Below are 25,512 nucleotides of genomic sequence, written 5' to 3' on the forward strand. Positions count from 1 at the left end.
TAGAATTCCGTAACAATTTCTCTTTTTACTTTACCCTGATCCCCTTTAGGATAAAAAGTAGTCTTATCTACTGATCCATCTTCCAGCTTACTGAGTGAAGCAGTCTCCGCCTCCCACCTTTGGACTTGGAAGGGCAATTTTATTTTTGACCTCACTGCCCTGCAATAAAGCCCCTTGGAGTTTGAGGGTCTTACAGACTGAACGTATTGCTGGAATATGAAGATTGATCTAAGATCAATCCTTTGTATTCATTAAATCTTTGACATAACACTTAAGTTTCAGAATTGTTACCTTTCTGAGGTGCTCCGTGTGAAAGATCTTTTGCTTTATGAACTGTCTCTGCAAACTTATAGTGAGCCTTTGTAGCTGAAGCCATAAATCCCTCGGGATTAAACACATATTCAGGATCATCATTTTTGACAGGACCTACTTCAAAATCAGTCACTATGGGTCTTTCTTTTGAATCTGGCTTCTCTTAATATGATCAAACCCTTTATTCATAGTGGGAGATAGTTTTTACAGAAAGTGCTTCAAAATTGGGGTAAATCAATCTAGCTTGAAATCATACTTTTTATGCTGCTAATAGCAATCACGATTCAGTATTTGTTGTCAAGGCTCAATTTAAAGCAGATCGTGGCACTTTCTTGAAAATTCAAATTTCAGCTTCCAGGCCTAGAATTCAAACTGTTGTTAGAAATGAACCAGGCAGAGGGTATCCCGCAGCGGAAGACTGATAGAGCATCCTAAGAATTACGCATGGAAGTGTTTAACTACGGAATCCAAAACTTCTTTACTTATGTGTACTCAACAAACATGTGTATGTGCAAGCCACTAACTAGACAATGCTCCACAAGAGAAACAGAACCACACAATACAAAAGAAATCAAGAGTCCCACCAAATCGTGGTCCTCTGTCCTTACCCCAAAAGGTGTCTAGATCCTTGAGCCTGCGCACTCCTCGTCGAGCTTCAGTAGACTTAGTCACCGTGTGCCTGATCCTCACACCTTGCTGCCCTCACTGTCAGCCTAGGTGTGCAGCCCTTCCTAGCTCTGTCTGCAACTCTTCTGCCCCTTTGTCGTCTTGGATGTAGGCCCAAAGAGTGCTGATCTGATGCTCCAGTCTGCTTGCTGTTTGCTGCTCTGGTGGGTGTATTATGAGGCCCCATGGGCCCCCTTTTATAGGGGTTGGATGCCCCCTGAAACAGCTGACCAGTAGGCCTAAAAACAGCCGACTCACCCAGTCTGTAATAGCTGACTGGTGGGGGCACATCTCTTGAGGAATTGCAGGCTGCCACTGCCCCAGGCTGTCACATGCATCAGGGTCAAGCCCAGGTGGCAGTAACAACTGGCTGCCTAGCCTGCCTGAAATGGCCCAAAAGGGCCTGGTTTTTTAGGCAAGGGCCAGCAGCCTGGTCGGCCAAAACCGACCAGCCTGTCGGTTGTGCTGGCCCAAGGTTGGCTGGTTCCCAGCCCTATATAAAGGCCCTTCAGTCCCCCTTTTCACTCACTCAGCTTCCTCAGTTCAGGACTCAGCTCCCAGCCTCCAGCAGTGCTTCCAGCCAATGTCCTATTTCCACAGCATAGTTCCATCTCCCGCATGTCGTAGTTAGGGGAGTGGTCTCAGCACAGTTTTGTATACTGATTTGGCAACCATGTATAAATAAAGCAGTGTACTATAGCTAGGTAAATCTCATGTGTCTCTCATGCTTGAGTTAGCCTTTTATATTCATCTATTTTCCGCATAAGTCTCCGCATGTTACATTGGTATCAGAGCAGTGTGGCCGGAGTTAGACTAAAGGGAGTCCTGGCAGCAAAGCTTAGTTATGGAGAGTCAGTTAGAACAGGAGGGAGCATGTATGGGAGATTTTTGAGTTTTGTATTTTGCCCCTACCTTGGACTAGTGGTAGTCCTTTCTCATTCATTTCCGTCATATTTCTTCTCCTGTGCATCTTGCTGTAGAAACAAGTGATACTAGCTCTCGAACGTCATTGGCGCAACCCTCTTCCCTACAATCATCACAGTCACAAAACTACTATAGCTCCTTGGAAGCATGCCAAGAAATAGCCTAGCCATCCTTGTTGAACTCGTCCTTTGACCAACTGCTGCTAGCTGATCCCTCACCACCTTCATTTTCGTGATGTGATCCTGTACTTAATCCCCCTCATCCATGCTCATGCCATAGAGCTATGTCTAGAGCTCTAGAATCCACACTTCGTTATTGAGCTCTTACACATCCCTGAAAGTGGTCCATGCCTTGGAGGAAGTGTTTGTCATCTATATGTGAGAAAACGACTTATTTATCTTATTGACCACAATAATGGCTAATTGACCACAACATCCGTCGGTACATTCACTTCTAGTGTAGTCGTTGTAGCTAGAGTCACCATGGGTTGAGGCATTAACTTTCTGCCCGTCGCAATCTCCCATGACTCCTTGGACATTAAATGGCTCCAGACTTTCATCTTCCACAGTGGGTAATTGATCCTGTATTGAATCCCCCTCATCCATGCTCATGCCATAGAGCTATGTCTAGAGCTCTAGAATCCTTGCTTCATTATTGAGCTCGTACACATCCCTCAAATTGGTCCAAGCCTTGGAGGAAGTGTCCGTCATCTATATGTGAGAAAGTGACTTATTTGTCCTAGTGCCCATAATAATGGCTATTGGCTTTGTATCTCGAATCTGCTAGGCTCTTACTAACACAAAATCCATCAGTACATTCGCTTCTAGTGTAATCGTTGTAGCTAGAGTCACCATGGGCTAAGGCATTAACTTTCTGCCCGTCGCAATCTTCCATGACTCCCTAGACACTCATCTTCCACTGTGGGTAATTGGTCTCATCCAACTTGCTTGTGTCCCCCAAATTAGCAATAGCATATTTCTTGGCCATGACAATGAACTGAGAAGAGAGAGTAAAAACGTTGAAAGAAGTGTCCGCTGTCTGTAGTGAGGAAGTACTTCATCTGTTGTACTGCCCACAATAATGACTAATGCCCCCGCATCTCGAATTTGCCAGGTTCTCACTAAAGTAGCATCTATTGGTACAATCACTGCAAGTGCAGTTGTGGTTCTGCCTGCAATCAGCGTGTGCTGTGGCCATTGCCAGGCCCTGGATGCTATCCAAACAGCTCCGTACAACCTCTGTACAGCTGCTGATGTCACCAGCCAGGTCATCACCCTGTTTCTGGCTGGATCTTCCGAGTAATCAAGCTCCCTCCAATCATTGGCAGGCACATGGTAATTCTGTGCCAGATTCTCCATCTGCCAGGTACTCCTCTCTTTGTGCTGTCCACAAGGCAGCCCATGTGCTGTGCATGCGGCAGCCCCATGTGCATTCCTTTTGCTGTGTGCATGCTGCCCACGTGGCAGCCAAGGTGCTGGCCATGTGGCAGCCACATTACCCTTTGGTTCACCCCGCCATGCTCTCCTCATATTGGGGCTTACAGATGGGGAGGTGACCATGTTAGAATCGACCAATAGAGGGTACGCACAGCGGAAGACTGATAGAATAGCCCAGGAGTTCACACAGTGTGGTGTGGGGTGTGGAATCACAAACTTCTTAAACTTATGTGCATAGGATAGATGTGCAGACTCATCAATAGACCATGAACCAGCCAGATATAGAAGACACCAAAATATGGACACAATACAAAAGAGAGAGATCCAGAGTCCCACCAATGGTGTGGTCCTGTGATCTTACCACAAGGTACTTCTCCCATCTGCACTGGATGTTTTATTTCTCTAGGAATTTAATTGTGGCAAAAATGATAGATTTTGGTTTCTTCTCCGTCAGTTTGGGGTTGAGAGTGTCATCAATTGTCCAGTTAGGGGAAGGGGTGTTGCAGTATTGGCTAAATCTTCTTTTGTAGTTCAAGAGCTCTTTCAGGGTTTGGAGGGGTGGCTTGTAGTTGCTTCTTTGTTGAGTGTTGGCATTTCTTTTTGAATTGTTAGTTTCTATTCCCCAAATATTTCTTTCGAGAGGGTTGAGTGCTAGCATCTCTTAGACAATAATTTGTCTACGGAGTGTTGGCTGCTCGGCAGAGATTGGAACTTCCTGTGCTTAGGGGAGGATAGATATCTAGAATCGAGCCCGCGTTCTCCACCTCGAGCGTCTGTAGACGTTCCGCCTAGAACGATCCTCTCCACCTTGCTGTCTGGAAACCCAGCCTAGGTGGGCAACCTCCTGTGAGCTAGGTCTGCAGCACAAGGTACTTCTTTCTCCTCCTGTCTATAGGCCCAAAGCTAGCCCTGCTGCTGCTGGTGGTGGTGGGAAGGCTGCTCCAGATGATGAATTATGAGGGCACAAGGCCCTCCCTTTTATAGGCCTAGAGGGCTGGCCAACCAACTGACCCAGCAGGCCAAAAATGGCCGACCTGCTGGTCTGTCAACCTAGCCCCTCTGGCCTATTAAATGCGCCTCTTCTAGGGCTCAAAACAAGGGCCTGTTGGCCCACAAAACTAGGGCACGTGCCCTCCTATATATTCAGGGTCCAGCCCCCCTGTGTGCAGCCTTGTTCCAGGCCTGGTAGGCTGGCCGTGACCAGCCCTATCACCCTTCCAAACAGCCGACCAGGTGCTGGCTCCTTTCGTCAAGTGTGCGCCACTTCTAGGGCTTGCTGCAGGTCGCTCTCCTGCCCACAACCCTCGCCATCTGGCTCGCCACCTAGATGCCTACTGCCCAAAGACTCCCTGCCCTGCTGCGCCTCTTGCCAGGCCAGATCCAACTTTTGCCCTCGCCACCTTTTCTGCACATGGTCACCATCCGAGACAGCTTCTAGAGCTCCAAGTATCTTCTCTTGTGAGTTGCTGCCCATGTGGCAGGCCCTCTCTCTCCTCTCTGGCCATCTTCTGCCCTAGGTCTCCCTTCCCCACGCTCTCCTCATATGGGGGCTTACAGATGGGGAGGTGACCTTTCCAATACCCCCTCTCACCAACACATCTCGGTCCAATGTCAACACATCGATGAGAATGCTCCGGTGACTCTTGGGTCGTAGTCCTCTGGAACACTTTGATGTCGAAATCTTTCCCTGGCTTTTCATCCAGTGGTTCCTGCTCCACCAGGGTTGGTTCTGCTTCCGCACACTATCTTGGTACACAGGTCCATCTCTGGTAGCACCTCTTGGCACCACCACCTTCAGTCACGTTCCTGCCATCGAACTCGAGCAATCTAGATGCCACGATCTTCTAGTTGTCCCCCTCATAATCAGTGAACAACCTGGAGTCTTCCAGGCACCATGCTTTGAGGGTCTGGCTCAACCCCTCCTTCCTTTGGCAAGGTCCGCAACAAATGAATATCTCCAGATAATCTGGACCATGAACTCTCACTGAGCTCTCAAGTAGGTACTCTTGTGGCTTCAGTACACCTTGTCCATCACCTTCCAACAATTTACGTCCACACTTCCCCATCTGCCTTCGAAGAAGGCCAATTCCTTTCAGTCTCGCATTACGTGAGACAAATGAAGAGCATAGTCATCAAGTACATACCAGTAGATCATTGTATTGCCTGTGTGCTTGCTCTGAAAGCAAACCATGCACCTCATCAAGGCACATACCAATAGCCTGTGTAATCTTGTACTGTCCCCTTCTGAAGTACAACATCCATTTGAACATGAAACCCCAGGGCTGTCCATGGAATCCACCCTCGTGTCAGTATCAACAGCCACGCACTTGGAAGATACCAAGCACTCCATGCTTTCCTTCACCTTCACCAAGGTCTCTGACTCCTCGTCGACCTGCATCTCAATGTCAGACATCATCACTGTGGTTTCTAGGTCGGCATATCTGATCTCAGTAACACACGGAGATGTTACCAAGACCAATTCTTCAATTACCACATTAGCTTTGGCTTTTGTGTCACCCTCTGAATCTGAGTCAGACTCCTTCCTCCTGTTTTTCTGATTTGCCTTCTTCTTTCCGCAGTCCTTCGCAAAATGACCGGGCGTGTCACAATAGAAGCACTTCTTCTACTTCCTCTTGGAAGTGTCCTCGTCATCAGAGTCATCCTTCTTGGACTTGCCACCGTTAGGCTTGCCGTTCCTTTTGCTAGCGTAATCCTTCACCACCAACGCCTTGTCGTCTTTGTCGTTGTTATAGAGTGTCTCCCTAGCTTCTTCCTGTAGCAGTAATGGACCTAGCTCCTCAAACGTGAGAGGTTTGGTCCTCTGTCGTGCTGTTACAGTTGTAACAAAGCTTTTGAAACTCGGCGGTAGCCTCCTCAGTACCATCAAGGCCAAATGGCATGAGTCCACCTTGTGACCAACTGATGCCAGTTGATCCCTCTCCACCTTGACCTTCCTCAAGTGGTCATGTACCGAATCTCCATCATCGATATCCAGGTTGTAGAGCTGATGCTAAAGAAGCAAGATTCGGGATGTGTTGTCTTTCTCATACAGATCCTTCAGAATGGTCCACACCTCTACTAACGTCTCGGCCATTTGGATGTGAGGAAGCACAGAGTCCGCCGTAGTCCCTATGATCAATGCCAGGGCATGGGCATCTCTGTCTTCCCAAGCTTCGAGCTTCTCTCCATCTATTGGCATGAGTATCTTCCCCTCCTTGTTCACCATATCCTCTGGCTTCGCGCTGTCAATTTCCACAGCTTTCGAGCCACTAAGTGACTCCAGATCTTCACCTTCCAGATCGGGTAATTTGACCCATCCAGTTTCCCAAACTCTCCAAAGTTAGGGATGGTGAAAGAAAGAAGTCTAGGGGAGGAGGAAGGGAGAGCAGGGGTTGAAGAGGATGAAGAGATCAACATCTCTGCTGCTAAACCACACAGCAAAGTCGAACAAACGTAACCTTCTGTAGACCAGAACTCTGAACGCACTTGACTGAACCTGAGTCACCCTCCTTCGTGCAAGGGCACTGTCCTCCAGTCGTGGAAGTCAATTCCCAAGAGCTTTTGAATCCGGGTCGTCCTTCAGCAAGGTCCCTGCTTTTAGGCTCCCACACCTGTGAGCCTCCTACTTGGGCTTTGATACCATGTTAGAAATCGACCAATAGAGGGTATGCACAACGGAAGATTGATATTAAAGCCCAGGAGCTCACATAGTGTGGTGTGGGGTGTGGAATCACAAACTTCTTAAACTTATGCGCATAGGATGGATGTGCAGACTCATCAATAGACCATGAACCGGCCAGATATAGAAGACACCAAAATAATATATTTCCATCCAAAGCTATCGACACAATAAAAAGAGAGAGATCCAGAGCCCCACCAATGGTGTGGTTCTCTAATCTTACCACAAGGTACTTCTCCTATCTGCCGGCTATCTCTAGACTCGAGCCCGCGTGCTCCATCTCGAGCGTTTGTAGACTTTCCGTCCATAATGATCCTCTCCACCTTGCTGTCTGGAAACCAGCCTAGGTGAGCAGCCTCCTATGAGCTAGGTCTGCAGCACAAGGTACTCCTTTCTCCTCCTCTATAGGCCAAAAGGTAGCCCTGCTGCTGCTCCTGCTGGTGGGAAGGCTGCTCTAGATGATGAATTATGAGGGCACAAGGCCCTCCCTTTTATAGGCCTAGAGGGCTGTCACATGCACGCCTGCACTTGGGTGCAAGGTGACACACTGGCTACATCGACAAGTGCATTATAGTTCCCCGATAGGAGATTTTGTTGTATGCGGTGACCCCTTGTCTAGGGATAGTCAGGCACAAGCTATGTAGGTCAGTCTTCAGCCTTAGGTCAAGTCAGTAATTCAGTTCTTGTTCAGAACAGTAGGTTAAGTGTTTCCATCTTATAGGTTAGGTCTTAGCCTAGGTTAGGAGCCCCTTTAGGGCCCCCAAAGGCTGGACAGGTAAGTAGGGAAGGCAGCCTGCAAAGGCTGCCCAAAACTCCCCTGGCAAATGAGCCAGGGAGGGCTTTTATAGGCTGGTTGTAGGCCAACCAGTCTGTAAAACAGACCGACTCAGTTGGCTGTTTACAGACTGGGTTGGCTCAGTTCCAGCCCTATAAAAGGGCCCCTTGGCTGCCCTCTTTCCTCATTCAGTTTGCTCCTGCCTTCAGCTCTCCTACAGCTCCACTTCAGCCTCCTGTGCAGCCCTTGAGATCCTCAGATCTGGCCCTGCTTTAGCCTTAGTCCCTTGGCCATCAGTTCAGCCTGTTCTGAAGGTGACCACGCAGCACAACAGTCGGAGGTTTGGACCAGCAAACGGAGAGAGGTTTGGACACTGTTTCCTCAGCTTTCTTAGCTCTCTTTTACAGTTTACACAGCTCACTCTCAGCTCTATATTTTGTGGCATGTCGCACTTCAATTAGGCGAGCAAGTGGGCAGGCAGACTGCGGGTGTGTAACGGGCCCAATTACTCATGGAGTAACCTTGCATTCCGGTGGACAGCACAAGCCTCTTCCTTGCCTTGTAGAAGCGTCCTACATTGTCGGTGTGGGCAGCATCAAGGTCTCGGTATTGGTCGGCGTTGCCTCTTGGGTCTTTGGGTCTGCTATACGTGTGCACAGTGAGCTCTTCAGAAGCGTGTTCCGTGCTCTCTCGAAGAGTGTCCTTTGTATTTCTTAGTTCTCCAAGTATAAAGCAAATTCTCCCCTGATTGGGGGAGGGGGGCCTCAGTGGGTACAGGGACCCAATCGGTTGTCGACTCTACTCTCTCTCTACCCTCATCTCCTTTCTCTCTCTATGGTAAACAACGCTAAGTTCTCGTTAAAGGTTTTTTTTTTTCCATGAAAAAGACTTCTATTAAGTAAGAACAAAAACCCGCGAGAGCAAGCTCAAAGCGGAATACATCATGAAATCATGAGGATAATAAAAAACCCCCTCAGAGTGAGGTGGAAAGAAACCAAGGCTGAGGCTGAAAGTGCCATCTCAACCCTGTAGTAGATTCAGAGAAGAAAGGAGAATCCTTCCATTCCCTGAAGAAAGAAGCCCTCCTAGCTGAGGCTGCACGGGAGTCCCCCTGCATACCCGTCCATACGGCCATCAGAGTGTGTACGATGTCTATCCAGATACTAGCCAATGTGTGCGAGGGATGAACCTGAGTACCCTTCATAGCCTCTGTGCATCTGGCTCTCCAGATATGCCAGGCTGCTATGCTCGCTATAATCTCCCAAGAAGTATCCACAGAGGCATGTACAGCTGTAAAAGGACGGTGTGGAACCACATCCAACGAGCAGAACTCAACCCGATGACGTCGAACCGAAATGGCCCGAGAGGAGTCAAGTCCCTCATAGAAAACCTGAGGTCCTGTAAGAGAAAGCCAAGCCACCGAGCCCGAAGTCATAAAGAGTGGGGAATGGGCAAAGTGACTGAAGATCCTGGCTATCCCCATCCAAATCAATCTCGCCTGTCTGCAATCCCATAAGCAATGCTGAATAGACTCCGAAGCAGAAAGGCAACGAGGGCAAGTAGGGTCGGCTCCGAATCTGGACCTCCAAAGGTTCACTGCAATCCCTCCATGAATAGAAAGCCAAAAGAAGATAGTGATCTTTCTATTCCTGTGGGATTTCCAGAGCCTCCTCCAGAAGTACCTCTGCTGATCCGCAGTAATACCAAAAGTCTCCCAATGAGGAACTCTGGAGGGTCTCCAGCCTCTACTACTGAGCTGAAATCTCCTGGCATTACTGACCGTGTAACGAAAGAAGGGGATGGTCTTCTCGTTAAAGGTTTAAAGAAGGTCTTGCTGTGAATTACACGATGAGATTACCGTTGCATGTTACATTGGTATCAGAGCTTCAGTCTGTATCCAGCTTGACTACCGCGAGTGTGTGGTTGAGTTGAGATCCGGAAAGGACACACAATCAAGCGCCATGGAAGGGTCAGGAAAAGATTTCAACTTCGAAGACTTTGAAGAGGAGAAAGACTACCAATAAGATATGCTTCTGCCAAATGCTCAAGAAGTAATGGCGAACCTTCTAGAGCTGAATCGGGTCCTCCTGCAGCAATGGGAAGAACATTCATCCCAGTTGGAAGAAAGCACAAGACAGCTGGACCAGACAAAATAATGTCTGGAGTAAAAAGAAGCAGAAAAGCCGTTGTAAGAAAGAGGAACCACGTATTTTGAAAAATCGCTCTTGTTGATGCGTGAGGAACGCAAAAATGAGGAGGCACTGTGATGCACAGAGCTCGCCCAGGCAGAGAGGCAACAAAAGCTAGACTGAGAGGTGATGCTTCTCCAACACAAATAGATGCTAGCCGCTATGCAAGCAAGTTTAAGCGCGGCAACCGTCTCCGCCACAGCTTCGCCATCGACAAAGGTAACACCAAGTGTGACCATTCATCAATTTTGCAATTTATTCATCACTTTGTAGCTCATTTTCTATTAGCGTTGATCCAAGATGAGCAAGATAAAGTCCACCTTATAGCTCCTCATCTTACAGGTGAGGCGGTGACTTGGTGGCAGCATTAGGTTAGTAAGCATGCTGACCTAAAAACGTTTAAGACGAATTTCGTTTGGGCAATGTTTGTGGCCGACCTCAAAGCCCGTTTTCCCCCACCCCAATATATGCTTAACTTGGAGGATGAGTTCGCTTGTCTCTACCAGATTGGTTTGCGTGTGTTGACATACAGTAACAAGGTTATCACGCTGGCGCAACAGTTGGGCATGACAGAGAGTGCCAAGATGAAGCAATTCATTCGAGGTTTGGACACAAACATACGTTTTACCATTCAGAACAAAATGGTAAAACGAGCGGGCATCGACTCTCGCACAGAATCAAGAGATGCCGCTGAATGGGGGAAAGCCCAAGCAGGTCCAGAAAGATTCCAAAGCCCCACAGCAGTCAAACAACACAGAAGTGGTACCACCAAGAACATTGCTGCTTTCATTGCCATCACATCGCTAGACATGGCAAGAAGGATTGTCCGAAGTGGCTTGCCGAAAAGGTTGCGAAAGCACCTACTTCGTCTATCGCCAATGTATTGGCTCTTCCAACCCTGCCTCCATCCTCAACTACGAATGTCGTCTTTCCTGCTTTGAATGCCGTTTCCACGGTGGTCTTTCAAGGTAAGGAGGAGGGCGATTTCTCAGGTCAAAAGAAGGTGCTCATTCGGGCGTACGGCACAGCTAACGGGCATCAGTTTATTGTCCTGTTCGATATGGGGAGTTCAGAAGATGCCGTCTTCCCTCAGCTTGCCAAGACAGTGGGGTGCACCTTGGTGCCTCACGAACTTATAGTGGACGGGTTCACGTCCGGCTTGCGCATACATATCACGCATAAGGCCATCCATTTCACTTTTTTAGTTCAGAGGGCCATGTGTACGCGGGATTTTATATCGACTCCTTTGATGGGATGCGACATGATCCTCGGGATTCAGTGGTTTTGTGAGCATGTTTCGACACTTGATTGGTGGCAGGACACTTTCACAATTGTGGAAGGTTTACGTGAACCCGCCGTGATATGAGGTGATTAGAGCATATTAGGGATTCTGTTAATCTCTCATATTCAAGTAGGTCGCGCCGCCCGCAAGGGTGCCATGTGTGCACTTGTCTATGTCCAGTGCCAAATCACTGCAGTTCAAGTCCCTCCTTTAATGGGGCAAGCAATGGTGGATCTACTCCAAGAGTTCAAAGACATTATGCTCTGGGATGATCTGCCACCCCAGCTGCCTCCCAACCGATCGGAAGACCATCACATCGATCTACTTTTGAACTGACACCTCCAAGTAAGTTCCCTTATTGACTTTCAAAGTCTATGGAGGGAGAGTTAGAGCAGCAATTGTCTCAATTACTGCGCGCAGGGTTTATTAGACCTTCTTCTCCGCCTTTTGCTGCACCCATTCTATTTGTGGCAAAAAAGGATAAGTCCGCACGACTATGTGTCGACTACAGAGCACTCAATAAGCTTACTGTAAGCAACAATTTTCCTATGCCCCGCATCGAGTACATCTTGGAAAGACTCAATGGTGCAGATTTTTTCAAAGATTCACCTCAAGAGTGGCTACCATTAAGTCCAGATTTTTGACACTGACATCCCAAAGACAGCTTTTTGAACTGAGCGAGCTCATTATGAGTTCGTCGTCATGCCCTTTGGTTTGAAGAATGCACCACCAACATTCAACAAGATGATGTCTCGGGTATTTACAGAGTATATTGGGAAGTGCCTGTTCATCTTTCTCGATGATATCCTTATCTTTTCCGTGACAGCAGAGTAGCATATTAAGAATGTGCGATGTGTCCTACAGTTATTACGTGATAAACAGCTATATCTCAACGCAAAAGTGAAATCGGATTGCTGAAAATTCAATATTTGGGCTACATCATTAGTGCTCAAGGTATTCAATTGGATCCTGAGAAGATCCGAGCCATCACAAGTTGGACTGTCTTCATGACGGCCCAGGAGATCCGATCTTTTGTGGGTTTGTGTCAAGCATACAGCACGCACATGGAGGATTTCTCAACATACGTAGCCCCTCTTATAGATTTACTCAAGGGGGTAAAGACACGTAGACAAAAAGTTCAAGTCATAGGAAAAGCTTTGCAGGCCTTCCACGACTTGCAACGGTTGGCCACGATAGCACCTTTTATGAAGATCGCCTCTTGGGATGATCCATTTCTGGTAATCACAGATGCTAGCAATGCCGCCATAGGGGCAGTTTTATAGCAAGAGGATAGGCCCGTGGCATACTACAGCAGAAAGCTTAACGATGCCAAAAAGAACTATTCAGTGTATGATAGAGAGCTCCTTGGTGTCATCCAGGCATTAAAACATTGGAAGTCTTTCGTATACGGATGGACTTTCACGGTGAAGACAGATCACCAAGACCTTAAGTGGCTTCAGACAATGCTCCTAGTACGTAATGGAGCGATTGGCAGCAGCGGTGGAGCCAGATATTCCAATAGTTTGGGAGAATGATCGAGTACGTTCTCGGCAAAAACAACCCCGTAGCAGACGCTCTTAGTCGGAAAGGCTTCATCCAAACCATTGAGCAGGCCACTGTGCTCGAAATCAAAGGGAAGGATCTTGATAGCATGAAGGCAGAGTACGTGGAGTCAGCAAGGTTTGGCACGCAGTTCCAGTTAGCCACGACGCTTGCTCGAGGCCATTACTCATCAGAGGACGATTGGCTTTTCTATAAGAAAAGATTATGTGTACTCAAAGACAAATGGCAATTGCTTCTTCATGATGCCCATGACACCCTTACCGGTGGTCACAGAGGTATCAATGGGACTTTGGAGAAGTTAGAACGCTTTTTCTATTGGCCAAAGATGCAGAAGGACGTATATGGCTATGGCAAACGGCAATTGCTTCTTCATGATGCCCATGACACCCTTACCGGTGGTCACAGAGGTATCAACGGGACTTTGGAGAAGTTAGAACGCTTTTTCTATTGGCCAAAGATGCGGAACAAAACGACTGAATCAATGGCACAGATTACGAAGTCCGTGAAAAGCCGCATCGCCAAAGCTCAAGCATCGTATACGCGCTAGGCTAACAAATATAGACGAGATATCTACTATAAAGAGGGTCAATGGGTGTATTTACGCATTATCAAGCAAAGATTGAAGCAGGTGGGCAAGCGATGACCTAAGCTGTCCTTTAGGAGCTTCGGACCATTCCCTATTATTCAAAAGATCAACGATGTCTCAATGAAGTTACGCCTACTAGACAGTTGGACTATGCACAATGTATTCCATGTAGCTTGGTTGAAGCCATATTTTGGACCTCCTCTTTCAGAGATTTCCGACGAGCCACAACTTGAAGTTCTTGATGCAGCTGAAGTGTTGCAGCCAAAACAGATCCTTCTTCATAAATTCAAGCATGGGTCAGGACGCAGGATTCGTGAGTTTTACACCAAGTTTCGTGACCCATGAAGCAGTGTGGTTGGACAAAGATTTTTTCCAAGAGTTTCCCTAGATATTGGCGGGCTACTTGGAAGCAATGAACCTACCGCCAAGTTAAGGAGGGAATGCCACATGCACCCCTATTGGGTGCAAGGTGACACACTGGCTACATCAACAAGTGCATTATAGTTCCCAGATAGGAGATTTTGTCGTATGCTGTTACCCCTTTGTGAGCCCTTGTCCAGGGACAGTCAGGCATAAGCTATGTAGGTCAGTCTCTCAGCCTTAGGTCAAGTCAGTAATTCAGTTCTTGTTCACTAGTACATACTGGAGAACAGTAGGTTAAGTGTTTCCATCTTATAGGTTAGGTCTTACCCTAGGTTAGGAGCCCCTTTAGGGCCCCCAAAGGCTGGACAGGTAAGTAGGGAAGGCAGCCTGCAAAGGCTGCCCAAAAACTCCCCTGGCAAATGAGTAAAACAGACCGACTCAGTCAGCTGTTTACAGACTGGGTTGGCTCAGTTCCAGCCCTATAAAAGGGCCCCTTGGCTGCCCTCTTTCCTCATTCAGTTTGCTCCTGCCTTCAGCTCTCCTACAGCTCCACTTCAGCCTCCTGTGCAGCCCCTGAGATCCTCAGATCTGGCCCTGCTCTAGCCTCAGTCCCTTGGCCATCAGTTCAGCCTGTTCTGAAGGTGACCACGCAGCACAACAGTCGGAGGTTTGGACCAGCAAATAGAGAGAGGTTTGGACACTGTTTCCTCAGCTTTCTTAGCTCTCTTTTACAGTTTACACAGCTCACTCTCAGCTCTATATTTCAGTCATCTCTCAGTTCTCTCATAGGATCTGTTACTCCTAGTTTTCACTCTCTCACTCACGCAGTAACCCTGCATTCTGGTGGACAGCACAAGCCTCTTCCTTGCCTTGCAGAAGCGTCCTATGTCATCAGTGTGGACAGCATCAAGGTCTCGGTATTGGTTGGTGTTGCCTCTCGGGTCTTTGGGTCTACTATACGTGTGTACAGTGAGCTCTTTAGAAGCGCGTTCCGTGCTCTCTCGAAGAGCGTTCTTTGTATTTCTCAGTTCTCCAAGTATAAAGCAAATTCTCCCCTGATTGGGGGAGGGGGCCCTCAGTGGGTACAGGGACCCAATCGGTTGTCGACTCTACTCTCTCTCTACCCTCATCTCCTTTCTCTCTCTATGGTAAACAACGCTAAGTCCTCGCTAAAGGTTTAAAGGTCTTGCTGTGAATTACATGATCAGATTACCGTTGTATGTTACAAGGGCTGGTCAACCAACCGACCCAGCAGGCGAAAAGTGGCTGACCAGCTGGTCAGTCAACCTGCCCCCTCTGGCCCATTAAATGCGGCCCTTCTGGGGCTCAAAACAAGGGCCTGTTGGCCCACAAAACTAGGGCACATGCCCTCCTATATATTCAGGGTCCAGGCCCCCTGTGTGCAGCCATGTTCCAGGCCTGATGGGCTGACTGTGACCAGCCCTATCACCCTTCCAAACAGCCGACCAGGTGCTGGCTCCTTCCGTCAAGTGTGCACCACTTCTAGGTCTTGCTGCAGGTCGCTCTCCTGCCCACAACCCTTGCCATCTGGCTTGCCACCTAGACGCCTAGTGCCCAGAGACTTCCTGCCCTGCTGCGCCTCTTGCCAGGCCAGAACCAAGGACTTTTTCCCTCGCCACCTTTCCTGCACATGGTCGCCATCTTAGACAGCTTCTACAGCTCCAGGTATCTTCTCTTGTGAGGTGCTGGCCATGTGGCAGCCCCCTCTCTCTCTTTTCTCTGGGCATCTTCTGCCCTAGGTCTCCCTCCCCCATTTTCTTCTCATATGGGGGCTTACAGCTGGTTCCAATTGAGAGTCAGCGGGGGGAAAAGTAGATAAATTCCACGATTGCAGAAATTCAATTGGAATTAGGCGCATCTGTCCATTGTGCTTGGCAGAATGGGCGTTTGCCTAAAATTCAGGGCAATCATGACCCAATAATTCCAGAGCTTGGTGCAACCTTGGAAAGTGATGCAGTATATCAAGTTTGATTGATTAATTTTTGCTAATCGTAGCTTTTATAGGATATTCCCTGCACCAATCATATGAACCCAGAATTGCAGCGATTCATGAGGGCTTTTGTTTAGCAGGTCATTACGATCATGTTGATGTAAAAATCCTTCCTCACAATTTCAAAATCAATTTGACATGATTTTCCAACACTCTCCCATGATTTTCATGCTCTGATATCACTCAAACAGAACTAGCTCTATCTCTAAATAGTTCTTACTAATTCTGGTCCAACAGATAGCCTTGGACCAGGCCACTCCAAACCAGTAGAGCAGAAATAGTCAGTTTTAGCAGGAATCCTTCCCTATTATGAAGTCTAAGCTATAGCAGCAAGTTGATTTATTAGTGAAGTTTTAGAGCTGAGATGCTGAAATAACAGGGAGGTATCTTTCAGAGTTGGAGAAGAGGTTAGTCAGGGGCTGGACTTACACAATAGCTTGTGAGCGGCTGGTTGCTCTTTTGTGATAAAAACGAAATTCAACCAGCTTTTAGGGTAAAGCCAGAAATAGCATGGCTGCCCCTCGTTTTATAAATAGGTTATTGTAGGTAGGAGTGGGTAGATTGGTCTAGCACCAAGCAGCAGGAAGCTCTAGGCAAATTGCAAATCAGCTAGGAGGGTTTATGCTGTGATTTGCAATCCAGACCTATATCATTAGGAGATCCCTGTATGTGCAAGGTCTAGAAGTGTGCAGATCTACTCCCAGGTAAGTGTCCATCTAGGGGATTTCCTTGTCGAAGTACCACCGAAGCAAGGTGGGATGGTTTAAGATAAATGTTTATACACACACACACACGCACACGCACACGCACACGCATGCACATACACATACATATAGATATACATGTATATAAAACTTTTAACTGATTTTGCTTGTGCATGGGACAGGACATTCAAGTTACCTTGCGCGATGAGATCAAGGGCATGTGTGACTATCGACCTTATGAGAATTGTGACTACATTGCACGCATGGCTGCTGAAATCAATATTAAGAAGTTAGATTGTGTGATTAGACAAATTGAAGACATGCAGGAAACTATTGAACAAACTGAGGGATCCAGTCCAGCGATGTAGCTTGTGATGTCATTTACTTTAAGTTGCATACAGCTGATGTTTTAGGGGTTGACCTAGAATAGACTTAACACACTAGGAAACGGTGCTTGGGATGAGAAGTGGGCATGAAGACTTCATGGTGAGATTTGACGATCTTTGTGAAGCCAAGGTTGATGTTTAGAATGCAAGTCTTATGTATGTTAAGAATCGTGGCAGGTATGTGTAATGGTCTTTGTGATTCCAAGTATGCAATAACTGACAAGGACTAAGGTGGCTCCAAAAACCATATTTTTACCAGCAGTCAAAAATGTAGAGTGACATGCAGTTGTACTTATGTGGGCTTTGAGATGGTTGCTTCCCTATGTTTCATTCAATATTAGTGCACAATTACGTAATCTTCTTTGGGAATACAAATGTGCACTTGGATACGGTTGAATTCATCAGGTCTATGAACGGGAAGTAGCTTCTGGCTTGACAAGAATCTCGAAGGCAAGTGGACTCTATATAGAAGATACACAAAAATTGTCACTGCATGGCTGGCTGGCTTTTAAGGTGAATTCCTTTTTGTGTGGTCTGATCATTGAAATCTTCAAGGTTGTTGCTGATCTGAACGAATCCAAAAAGGACAATTACAAAAGAGACTACTTTTCTTTCAGCTCCACTTCACAGCTTATGTTCGTTCTTGTGTGAACTGATTGTGTAGAAGATTACATCTTGGTAGAGGTTGGTTCACTAGACCTTATGAGCATTGAGGTATTGGGGGTGATGTTCATTATCTATAGGTTTAGTATACCTCAGTAGTCAGTTTAGAAAACCCATAGTACTATTCAATTTCTATTTTTTAATTGATACCAAATACATCTACATGTGGGACTTGCTTTTTGAACAAGAAGAAGATGTTTGACTTGTGCTTGCCACTTCTAGCCTCAAATGTCTCCCAATCTCCCTCAAGCCTTCTTGAGAAGGCTTGTATAGAGATTGGTGTGCAAGTCGTAATGCAGTGAAGACACTCACTGCATTACGACCTTCTCAAGCTCATGTTAGTTGGTGCAAGAAGTTGATTTTGCCTTAATGAACTTTTGCAATTGAAGTGAGAGAGAGAGATGTCACTTACGCTTGTTCTAACTTTGTAGCGAGTTTCTCGCTTATCTTTTTAACAGTGGGCCTTACAAGATTGTAGTGCAAGTTTTGCTATTGTCTATTGTAGCTACAAGGGTGATAACGAAGGAAACAATGAATGTCCTACAATTTCTTGTGAGACTCAAATGGTGCGTTGTGGCCTTTGTTCCACCCTCACCTCCTGTTGGAGCTTCTTTGAGGTTTGCTTGTCCCTCTACTAGCCACTAAACCCTTAATGACCTCTTTTGCAAATACAGTACCCTCTATAGATCTTTCTCGTTAGCTTGATACAATGTATATGTAACCCTAAATAAGGGTTCCTACGATTGCAAGGGTACATTCACACAACGTCCTAGGTCCCACACCTAGCATGTGTGTGCTTTTACCTTTCTAAAATGTACACCATATGTACGAGGTATGAGATGCTACACGATACATTAATAAATTTGGGGTACCATTGTAGGAACATACACATTACTCATGATGCATGCAACCCATGCTACTATGTAATTTGTTGTTCCTGATTGCTTCAAGCTTGTGTTTTGTTGGCACCCATAATTGCTTTTTTTTTGGGGGGGGCATTTTTGTCAGCTAACGTAGTAATTCTAATATTTCATATGATTATTGTCTATCAAACCATAAAATATTTTCATCATGCTTGTCCTCTGAAACTAGGTTTTCAATTGTTGCATGTTATGAGATGAGGCCTTTATGATAAACTTGGTTATTTTTTACCATTTGACAACTAAAAATCAAAGCGATGTTTAATTGACAAAGAAAAGGATCAATGATGAATATAACCTCATTAATTTTAGGCTTTGGAATGTCATCTTAATGACAATGACATGATTTGTCAAAGTATTGAGAGCAATCAGTAGGTGATAGTCCCCATGCTTGTAGATCTTGGTGGTTGTGTTCTAACTAATGCCTCCAACGTCCAGGTACTCAAAGTTCCCTACATAGGCTTTGTATGCAATCTCACAATAGTAGTAGAGGCCTAGATGAACTACAAGCTCACAACCTTGACTCAAGGCTCATCAGTGGTTCCAACTCTTTGACTCTCTAGATCCCTATTCATCACCTCACTCGTTGTGCAAGGTATGTCAACAATTTCTTTTTGCATGCACAACTTTCATTTGTACATCCGCATTTCAAAACTTGAGAGACCGTATCCACCTCAAGGTTTACCAACTCTTGAAATTTTGTTAGAACTTCCTCAGACCGCCCTTGTTATATGCACCTTTGTTGCCATTAACATTGAAGTTACACAGCGAGCTTTGACTCTCCTATCATCCTCTTCATAGACATATGCCATGCTCTAGATAAGGGTCAAGACTTTGCACACAATAATGCCATCTAGGCATGAGAAAAATGGTGACACATGATACATCAGTTGAGAAGATCAAGTCACCAATCTATAGGCGACACATGTTAAATTGCGCCATGTGAGCATTATCATCTTATCCATTAATAGATTTGACATCTACCACATCATCATTTTATTTAGTGACAGACAACATAACTCCATGTGGGTAGCCAACTCAATAAGTCGTATTATTCCATTATGACATGTAGTACATAGGTCACATCATCACATGGCATATTAGTGATGTGATAATGCAACATCATTAGTACCATGTGGATAGCCACCTCATTAGGGCACATCAACTCATCATGGACGTGTGGCACACAAGCCATGTCATAAGTATGCATTTGAAGAAAAATTTCTAGTAAGCACTGTTATGGATAAATTTGACCAAAGTAAAAGGCATAAATATGTGTGTGCTTGTATGTGTGGTAATAGTATAATAAAATATAGTGTGCATAAGGCCTAGGGATGAGGTGGCAGGGCATGACTATGTGCCACCCTTTCATGTAAGAGGATCCATAAGGTGTGTTGTACATAATCCATGGTAGTAATAATATAAAATGATAAGGTGGCATGGGCCCTCCATGCACCACTCCTCCACCTAGGCGGTCCCATGCCTGCATTTAGTGAGATATGGCACAAGGACCATGGGAGAAGTAATATAAAATAGGTGGAGATGGATATTATATTGGATTATTCCCTCCATGTAGGGTAGGCCCATGTGGGGGGGTGTAGAAAGTCCAAGAATGCAAATTAAATAATGGGAAAGTAGGATGAGGTGGCAAGATTCCTTGTGCCAACCCTCCACTTGTCCTCCCAGATGTTTGAACATATTATAAAATTGGGAAGAGACCAAGGGAGTATCTTAGACTTGGGATATGGGGGTTGATGTATGTGGAAAAATGAGGCAAAGGATTGTCGCACATAATTGAGAGTGCGTAACCGCCTAGCCCACATGGGACACTCTTTCACACATACTATGCATGTGGAAGGATGCATTTATTGGGAGAGACTCCCTCTCTTGGCTATTAAAGGAGGGGGCTATTCCTTGATGGAACACGCTTATTCTTATAAAGCCACCTAGCTAGTACTTTGATTTCCCTCCCATCTTTGCAATAAAGCATGACTCTCTTCCCTTGATGTCTCCATCTCTACATTCCACCTCCCATCATGTACATGCTCCTCTTCCCCCTCTTTCTTCCCCCTTGTGCCTTCTCCTTCTCCTTCTCTCTCTCTTTCTCTTCTCCTATCCTCTTCCTCTTCCTCTTCTCATTCTCGTTCTCGTTCTCTTTTTCTTTCTCTTTCTCTTTCTCTTCTCCTTTCCTCTTCCTCTTCCTCTTCCTCTTCTCCTTCTCCTTCTCTTTCTCTTCGTCTTTTCCTTCATCCTCTTCCTCTTCTCTTTCTCTTTCTTTTCTCCTCTCCTATCCTCTTCCCCTTCTCCTTCTCCTTCTCCTTCTCTTTCTCTTCTCCTATCCACTTCCTCTTCTCCTTCTCCTTCTCTTTCTCTTTCTCTTCGTCTTCTCCTTCTTCCTCTTCTCTTTCTCTTTCTCTTCTCCTATCCTCTTCCTCTTCTCCTTCTCCTATCCTCTATCCTCTTCTCCTTCTTCTTCTCCTTTCCTCTTTCCTATCCTCTTCCTCTTCCTCTTCCTCTTCTCCCTTCCTCTTTCTTCTCCTATCCTCTTTCCTATCCTCTTCCTCTTCTCTTTCTCCTATCCTCTATCCTCTTCTCCTTCTCCTATCCTCTTTCCTATCCTTTTCCTCTTCCTCTTCTTCTCCCTTCCTCTTCTCCCTTCCTTCTCCTATCCTCTTCTCTTCCTCTTCGTCTTCCTCTTCCTCCTCCTATCCTCTTCTCCTTCTCCTATCCTCTTTCCTATCCTCTTCCTCTTCCTCTTCCTCTTCTCCCTTTCTCTTCCTCTTCCTTCTCCTATCCTCTTCTCTTCCTCTTCCTCTTCCTCCTCCTATCCTCTATCCTCTTCTCCTTCTCCTTCTCCTTCTCCTCTTCTCTTCCTCTTCCTCTTTTTCCTCTTCCTCCTATCCTCTATCCTCTTCTCCTTCTCCTATCCTCTTTCCTATCCTCCTCTTCTTTTCCTCTTCCTCTTTTTCCTCTTCCTCCTATCCTCTATCCTCTTCTCCTTCTCCTATCCTCTTTCCTATCCTCTCCTTCTCCTATCCTCTTTCCTATCCTCTTCCTCTTCCTTCTCCTTCTCCTTCTCCTATCCTCTTCTCTTCTCTTCCTCTTCCTCTTTTTCCTCTTCCTCTTCCTCTTCTCCTCTCTTTTAATTAAGGAGTGGGAATTGAACCCAAGACCTCCCCATTCACAAAAGGAAGACTTACTAATGGGCCAGCAAATAGGAAGTGATGAAAGTGTAAAGATATATCTAACTGTCGGGAGTTTCCTCTTGTTGTACTTCATTTCATGTGCTCTATTCATATCTGATACTAGATCGTGACTATTTTCCTAGGTTCCTGCGTCTTCTGGCGCACCTGTGCATCGCAGACAAACTTTTCGGACTCCTACAAAAGATCTTGTGCCCCTATCCTCTTCCTCTTCTTCTTCTCCTTCTCCTTCGCTTTCTCCTTCTCCTTCTCCTTCTCCTTCTCCTTCTCTTCTCTTTCTCTTTCTCTTTCTCTTTCTCTTCTCTTCTCCTCTCCTATCCTCTATCCTCTTCCTCTTCTCCTATCCTCTTTCTCTCCCTCTTCTCCTCTCCTCTTTCTCGTCTCCTTCTCCTTCTCCTTCTCTTTCTCTTTCTCTTTCTCTTCTCTTCTCCTCTCCTATCCTATCCTCTTCCTCTTCCTCTTCTCCTCTCCTCTTCCTCTTCTCCTCTCTTTCTCTTTCTCCTTCTCCTTCTCCTTCTCTTTCTCTTTCTCTTTCTCTTTCTCTTTATCTTTGTCTTTTTCTTCTCTTCTCCTCTCCTATTCCCTATCCTCTTTCTCTTCTCCTATCCTCTTCCTCTTCCTCTTCCTCTTCTCCTCTCCTCTTTCTCTTCTCCTTCTCCTTCTCCTTCTCCGTCTCTTTATCTTTCTCTTTCTCTTCTCCTCTCCTCTCCTATCCTCTATTCTCTTCCTCTTCCTCTTCTCCTCTCCTCTTCTCCTTCTCCTTCTCCTTCTCCTTCTCTTTTTCTTTCTCTTCTCTTCTCCTCTCCTCTCCTATCCTCTTCCTCTTCCTCTTCTCCTCTCCTCTTCCTCTTCTCCTCTCTTTCTCTTTCTCTTTCTCTTTCTCTCTTTCTCCTCCTTCTCCTTCTCCTTCTCTTTCTCTTTCTCTTTCTCTTTCTCTTTCTCTTTCTCTTCTCTTCTTCTCTTCTATCCTCTTTCCTCTTCCTCTTCTCCTACTCCTTCTCCTTCTCTTTCTCTTTCTCTTTCTCTTTGTCTTCTTTTCTCCTCTCCTATCCTCTATCCTCTTCCTCTTCTCCTATACTCTTCCTCTTCCTCTTCCTCTCCTCTCTTTCTCCTTCTCCTTCTCTTCATTCTCCTATCCTCTATCCTCTTCCTCTTCTCCTATCCTCTTTCTCTTTCTCTTTCTCCTCTCCTCTCCTCTCCTCTTTCTCGTCCTCTTCTCCTTCTCCTTCTCCTTCTCCTTCTCCTTCTCCTTCTCTTTCTCTCCTTCTCCTTCTCCTTCTCTTTCTCTTTCTCTTTTCCTCTCCTATCCTCTATCCTCTTCCTCTTCTCCTATCCTCCTTCTCTTTCTCTTTCTCTTCTCCTCTCCTCTCCTCTTTTTTTATTAAGGAGTGGGAATTGAACTCAAGACCTCCCAATTCACAAAAGGAAGGCTTACCAATGGGCTCTCTTTCTCTTCTCCTCTCTTCTCCTCTTTTTTTATTAAGGAGTGGGAATTGAACCCAAGACCTCCCCATTCACAAAAGGAAGACTTACCAATGGGCCAGCAAATAGGAAGTGATGAAAGTGTAAAGATATTACTTATATGGTGAAATCTCATGAACTGTAACTCTCTAACCGTAGGGAGTTTCCTCTTGTTGTAAAAAACAAAAAGTACTTCATTTCATGTGCTCTATTCATATCTGATATTAGATCGTAGATTCTAAACTTTTGCAAGTTCACTCCTTGGACGCACGCCACACGAGGAGTGTGGATATTTATGTGACTTCTCGATGAGTTCAAGGATTTGGTGCTTGGTCCTCCACTCATTACGGCTACTAATTGGCGAGATCTCTTTCTTGATCTTCATGTCGATCTTCAACAACTGATTGTATAATGCATTGTTCAAGGAGACGATGGGTGGGATGATACACCTTGGATGATTCAAGGTAAAGAATTAGTGATACACTGGGAGGACTTTGATTTCAATTCTACTCATTGTGCGATGATCGAACTACTTGCTGCATCGAAGGTAATTAAAAGGGTGACATTCTTCGAAGGATGGGATGCTCCCTAAGCTTGGGGGAAGATTTGGCACATCTGCTTATTAATTCCAGTGGATAAGCTCATCTTGAATGATTTCTTCTCGATCTCATTACAAAGGTTTCTAGGGCTCGGCTAATGTTTCAACCAAGGAATCCCTTTGTATCTAATTAACCTTTTGTGCCTCATTTTGAGCTTCAAGTTGTAATTCTTTTTGGTCTTAATATAAACTATCAACAAAGGTTTCTAGGGCTCGGCTAATGTTTTGACCAAGGAATCCCTTTGTATCTAATTAACCTTTTGTCTTCTCGATCTCATTACAAAGGTTTCTAGGTCTCGGCTAATGTTTCGACCAAGGAATCCCTTTGTATCTAATTAACCTTTTGTGCCTCATTTTGAGCTTCAAGTTGTAATTCTTTTTGGTCTTAAGATAAACTATCAACAAAGGATTGCAAGTTTATTTGGTGCTGAACTTCTTGCTTAAGTATTGAATTCTCCCCACCCTCTCCTTCTACCTATCTTGGACTATTGAGAAACTTGGAATGTCTTGATTTTAGTCTTGGTGTGATGACATCTTGGCTCCTCCAATTTGATGGCACATACAAACCTTCGACCAAGGCTGCTGGTGCGGGTGTGAAGCTTACTTCACCAGGGGGTAAGGTGTATTGTTATAGCAAGTCTGCACCAGCAAGTACTTGCAACCAAGCTGAGTACTCGGCACTCATTTTTGGGCTACAAAAGACGCAAGAACATCGCATCAAGCAACTTGAGGTGGAAGGAGATTCTCAACTCGTGTGTGAAAAAATTAGTGAAAGGTGGAAGGTGTGGAGCGAAGGCTTGGTTCCATGACATCAACAAGCATTGGAACTTTGCCAACAATTTGAAGAGGTAAAAATTCAGCATATCCCTCGAACTCAAAATATAGTTACTGATTTCTTGGCATGTAAAGCTTGTACTTCAATCACGCATGAAGTGAGTAAGAAGCACCACCCCAACAAAGCCGCAAGCCACAAAGGAGGGTGATCATTTGTAAGGAATGCAAAGGTTATGGTCATCATGAAACTAAGTGTTAGGCATATTTGATACGAGTTTACCGACTTCAGAAGATCATCAGGAAGGTCCTCAAGGACATTGCTCAAAAGAAGAATGCCAGACCGCACACCCCTTAAAGAAAAAGCATGGCGATTATAAGAAGTGGAAGAAGCTGAAGGTGATGTGCAAGCTCTCCAGCTGTTGACATTTATCATGGCATTGTTATTTGCCTTGATGAACAACCTCATGTAGTGCCATGTCTCTAACCCTCACTTGTAAAGATGGATGTGATATCATGAGGGTTGGTTCTTTTAAAATTGTCTACAAGCTATTCTATGCTGAAGATTCTTCCCGTGTAGTATTTCACAATACACTAGTCACACCCTACCTTGCCTATGTGTGCTTTGTGGATGTATCTTCACCTGATTTTTCAGTTCAAGCTACCTTTTTCCATTGTTTGCCAATAGATAAGCCTCATTTCAACTCTTTCTTTTCCATTTTTCAAGCATGGCTGACATTCCTGTGTTTTGTGGATGGGTTGAAGAAAATCCAAATGAGTATCTTGTGGCCTTTAAGCGCCGTTGTGTTTCTCTCAACTTTCTTATTAAAGATAGATGGCTGTTGGTTCTTCCCACATTTCTCGAGGGTTTGGCTCAAGTGTGGTATGAGAAGCAAGCCCACGACGTTCGCCAAAGCTGGCCAAGGTTAACAGCAGTGATGATTGAGTATTTCAGCAAAGAAGAGGAGCCAAAGAATGTGTATCTGCAGGTGGCAAACTTAAAGCAGTCAGAAGGTGAGA

At 45.6% G+C, this 25,512-nt stretch overlaps 1 protein-coding gene across 3 annotated transcripts in view; it reads left to right on the top strand.

Moving 5' to 3' along the window:
• LOC147898408 (mediator of RNA polymerase II transcription subunit 11-like) overlaps window positions 1–17,427 on the top strand; it is a 20,295-nt gene extending 2,868 nt beyond the window's left edge. For 2 of the 3 annotated variants that reach the window (XM_087379380.1, XM_087379381.1), the window contains exon 4: window positions 16,673–17,427. In XM_087379380.1, coding sequence (XP_087235506.1) covers window positions 16,673–16,858 — 186 coding nt within the window. In that variant the 3' untranslated portion in view covers window positions 16,859–17,427. The remainder of the gene's footprint in view (window positions 1–16,672) is intronic. The other variant, XM_087379379.1, reaches the window with a different exon arrangement.
• Window positions 17,428–25,512: the final 8,085 nt, after the last annotated feature.

Source organism: Dipteris shenzhenensis, chromosome 9 (genome assembly GCF_047967505.1).
Source record: "Dipteris shenzhenensis isolate YYH24624 ecotype China chromosome 9, Dip_SZ_1.0, whole genome shotgun sequence".
NCBI lineage: Eukaryota > Viridiplantae > Streptophyta > Polypodiopsida > Gleicheniales > Dipteridaceae > Dipteris > Dipteris shenzhenensis.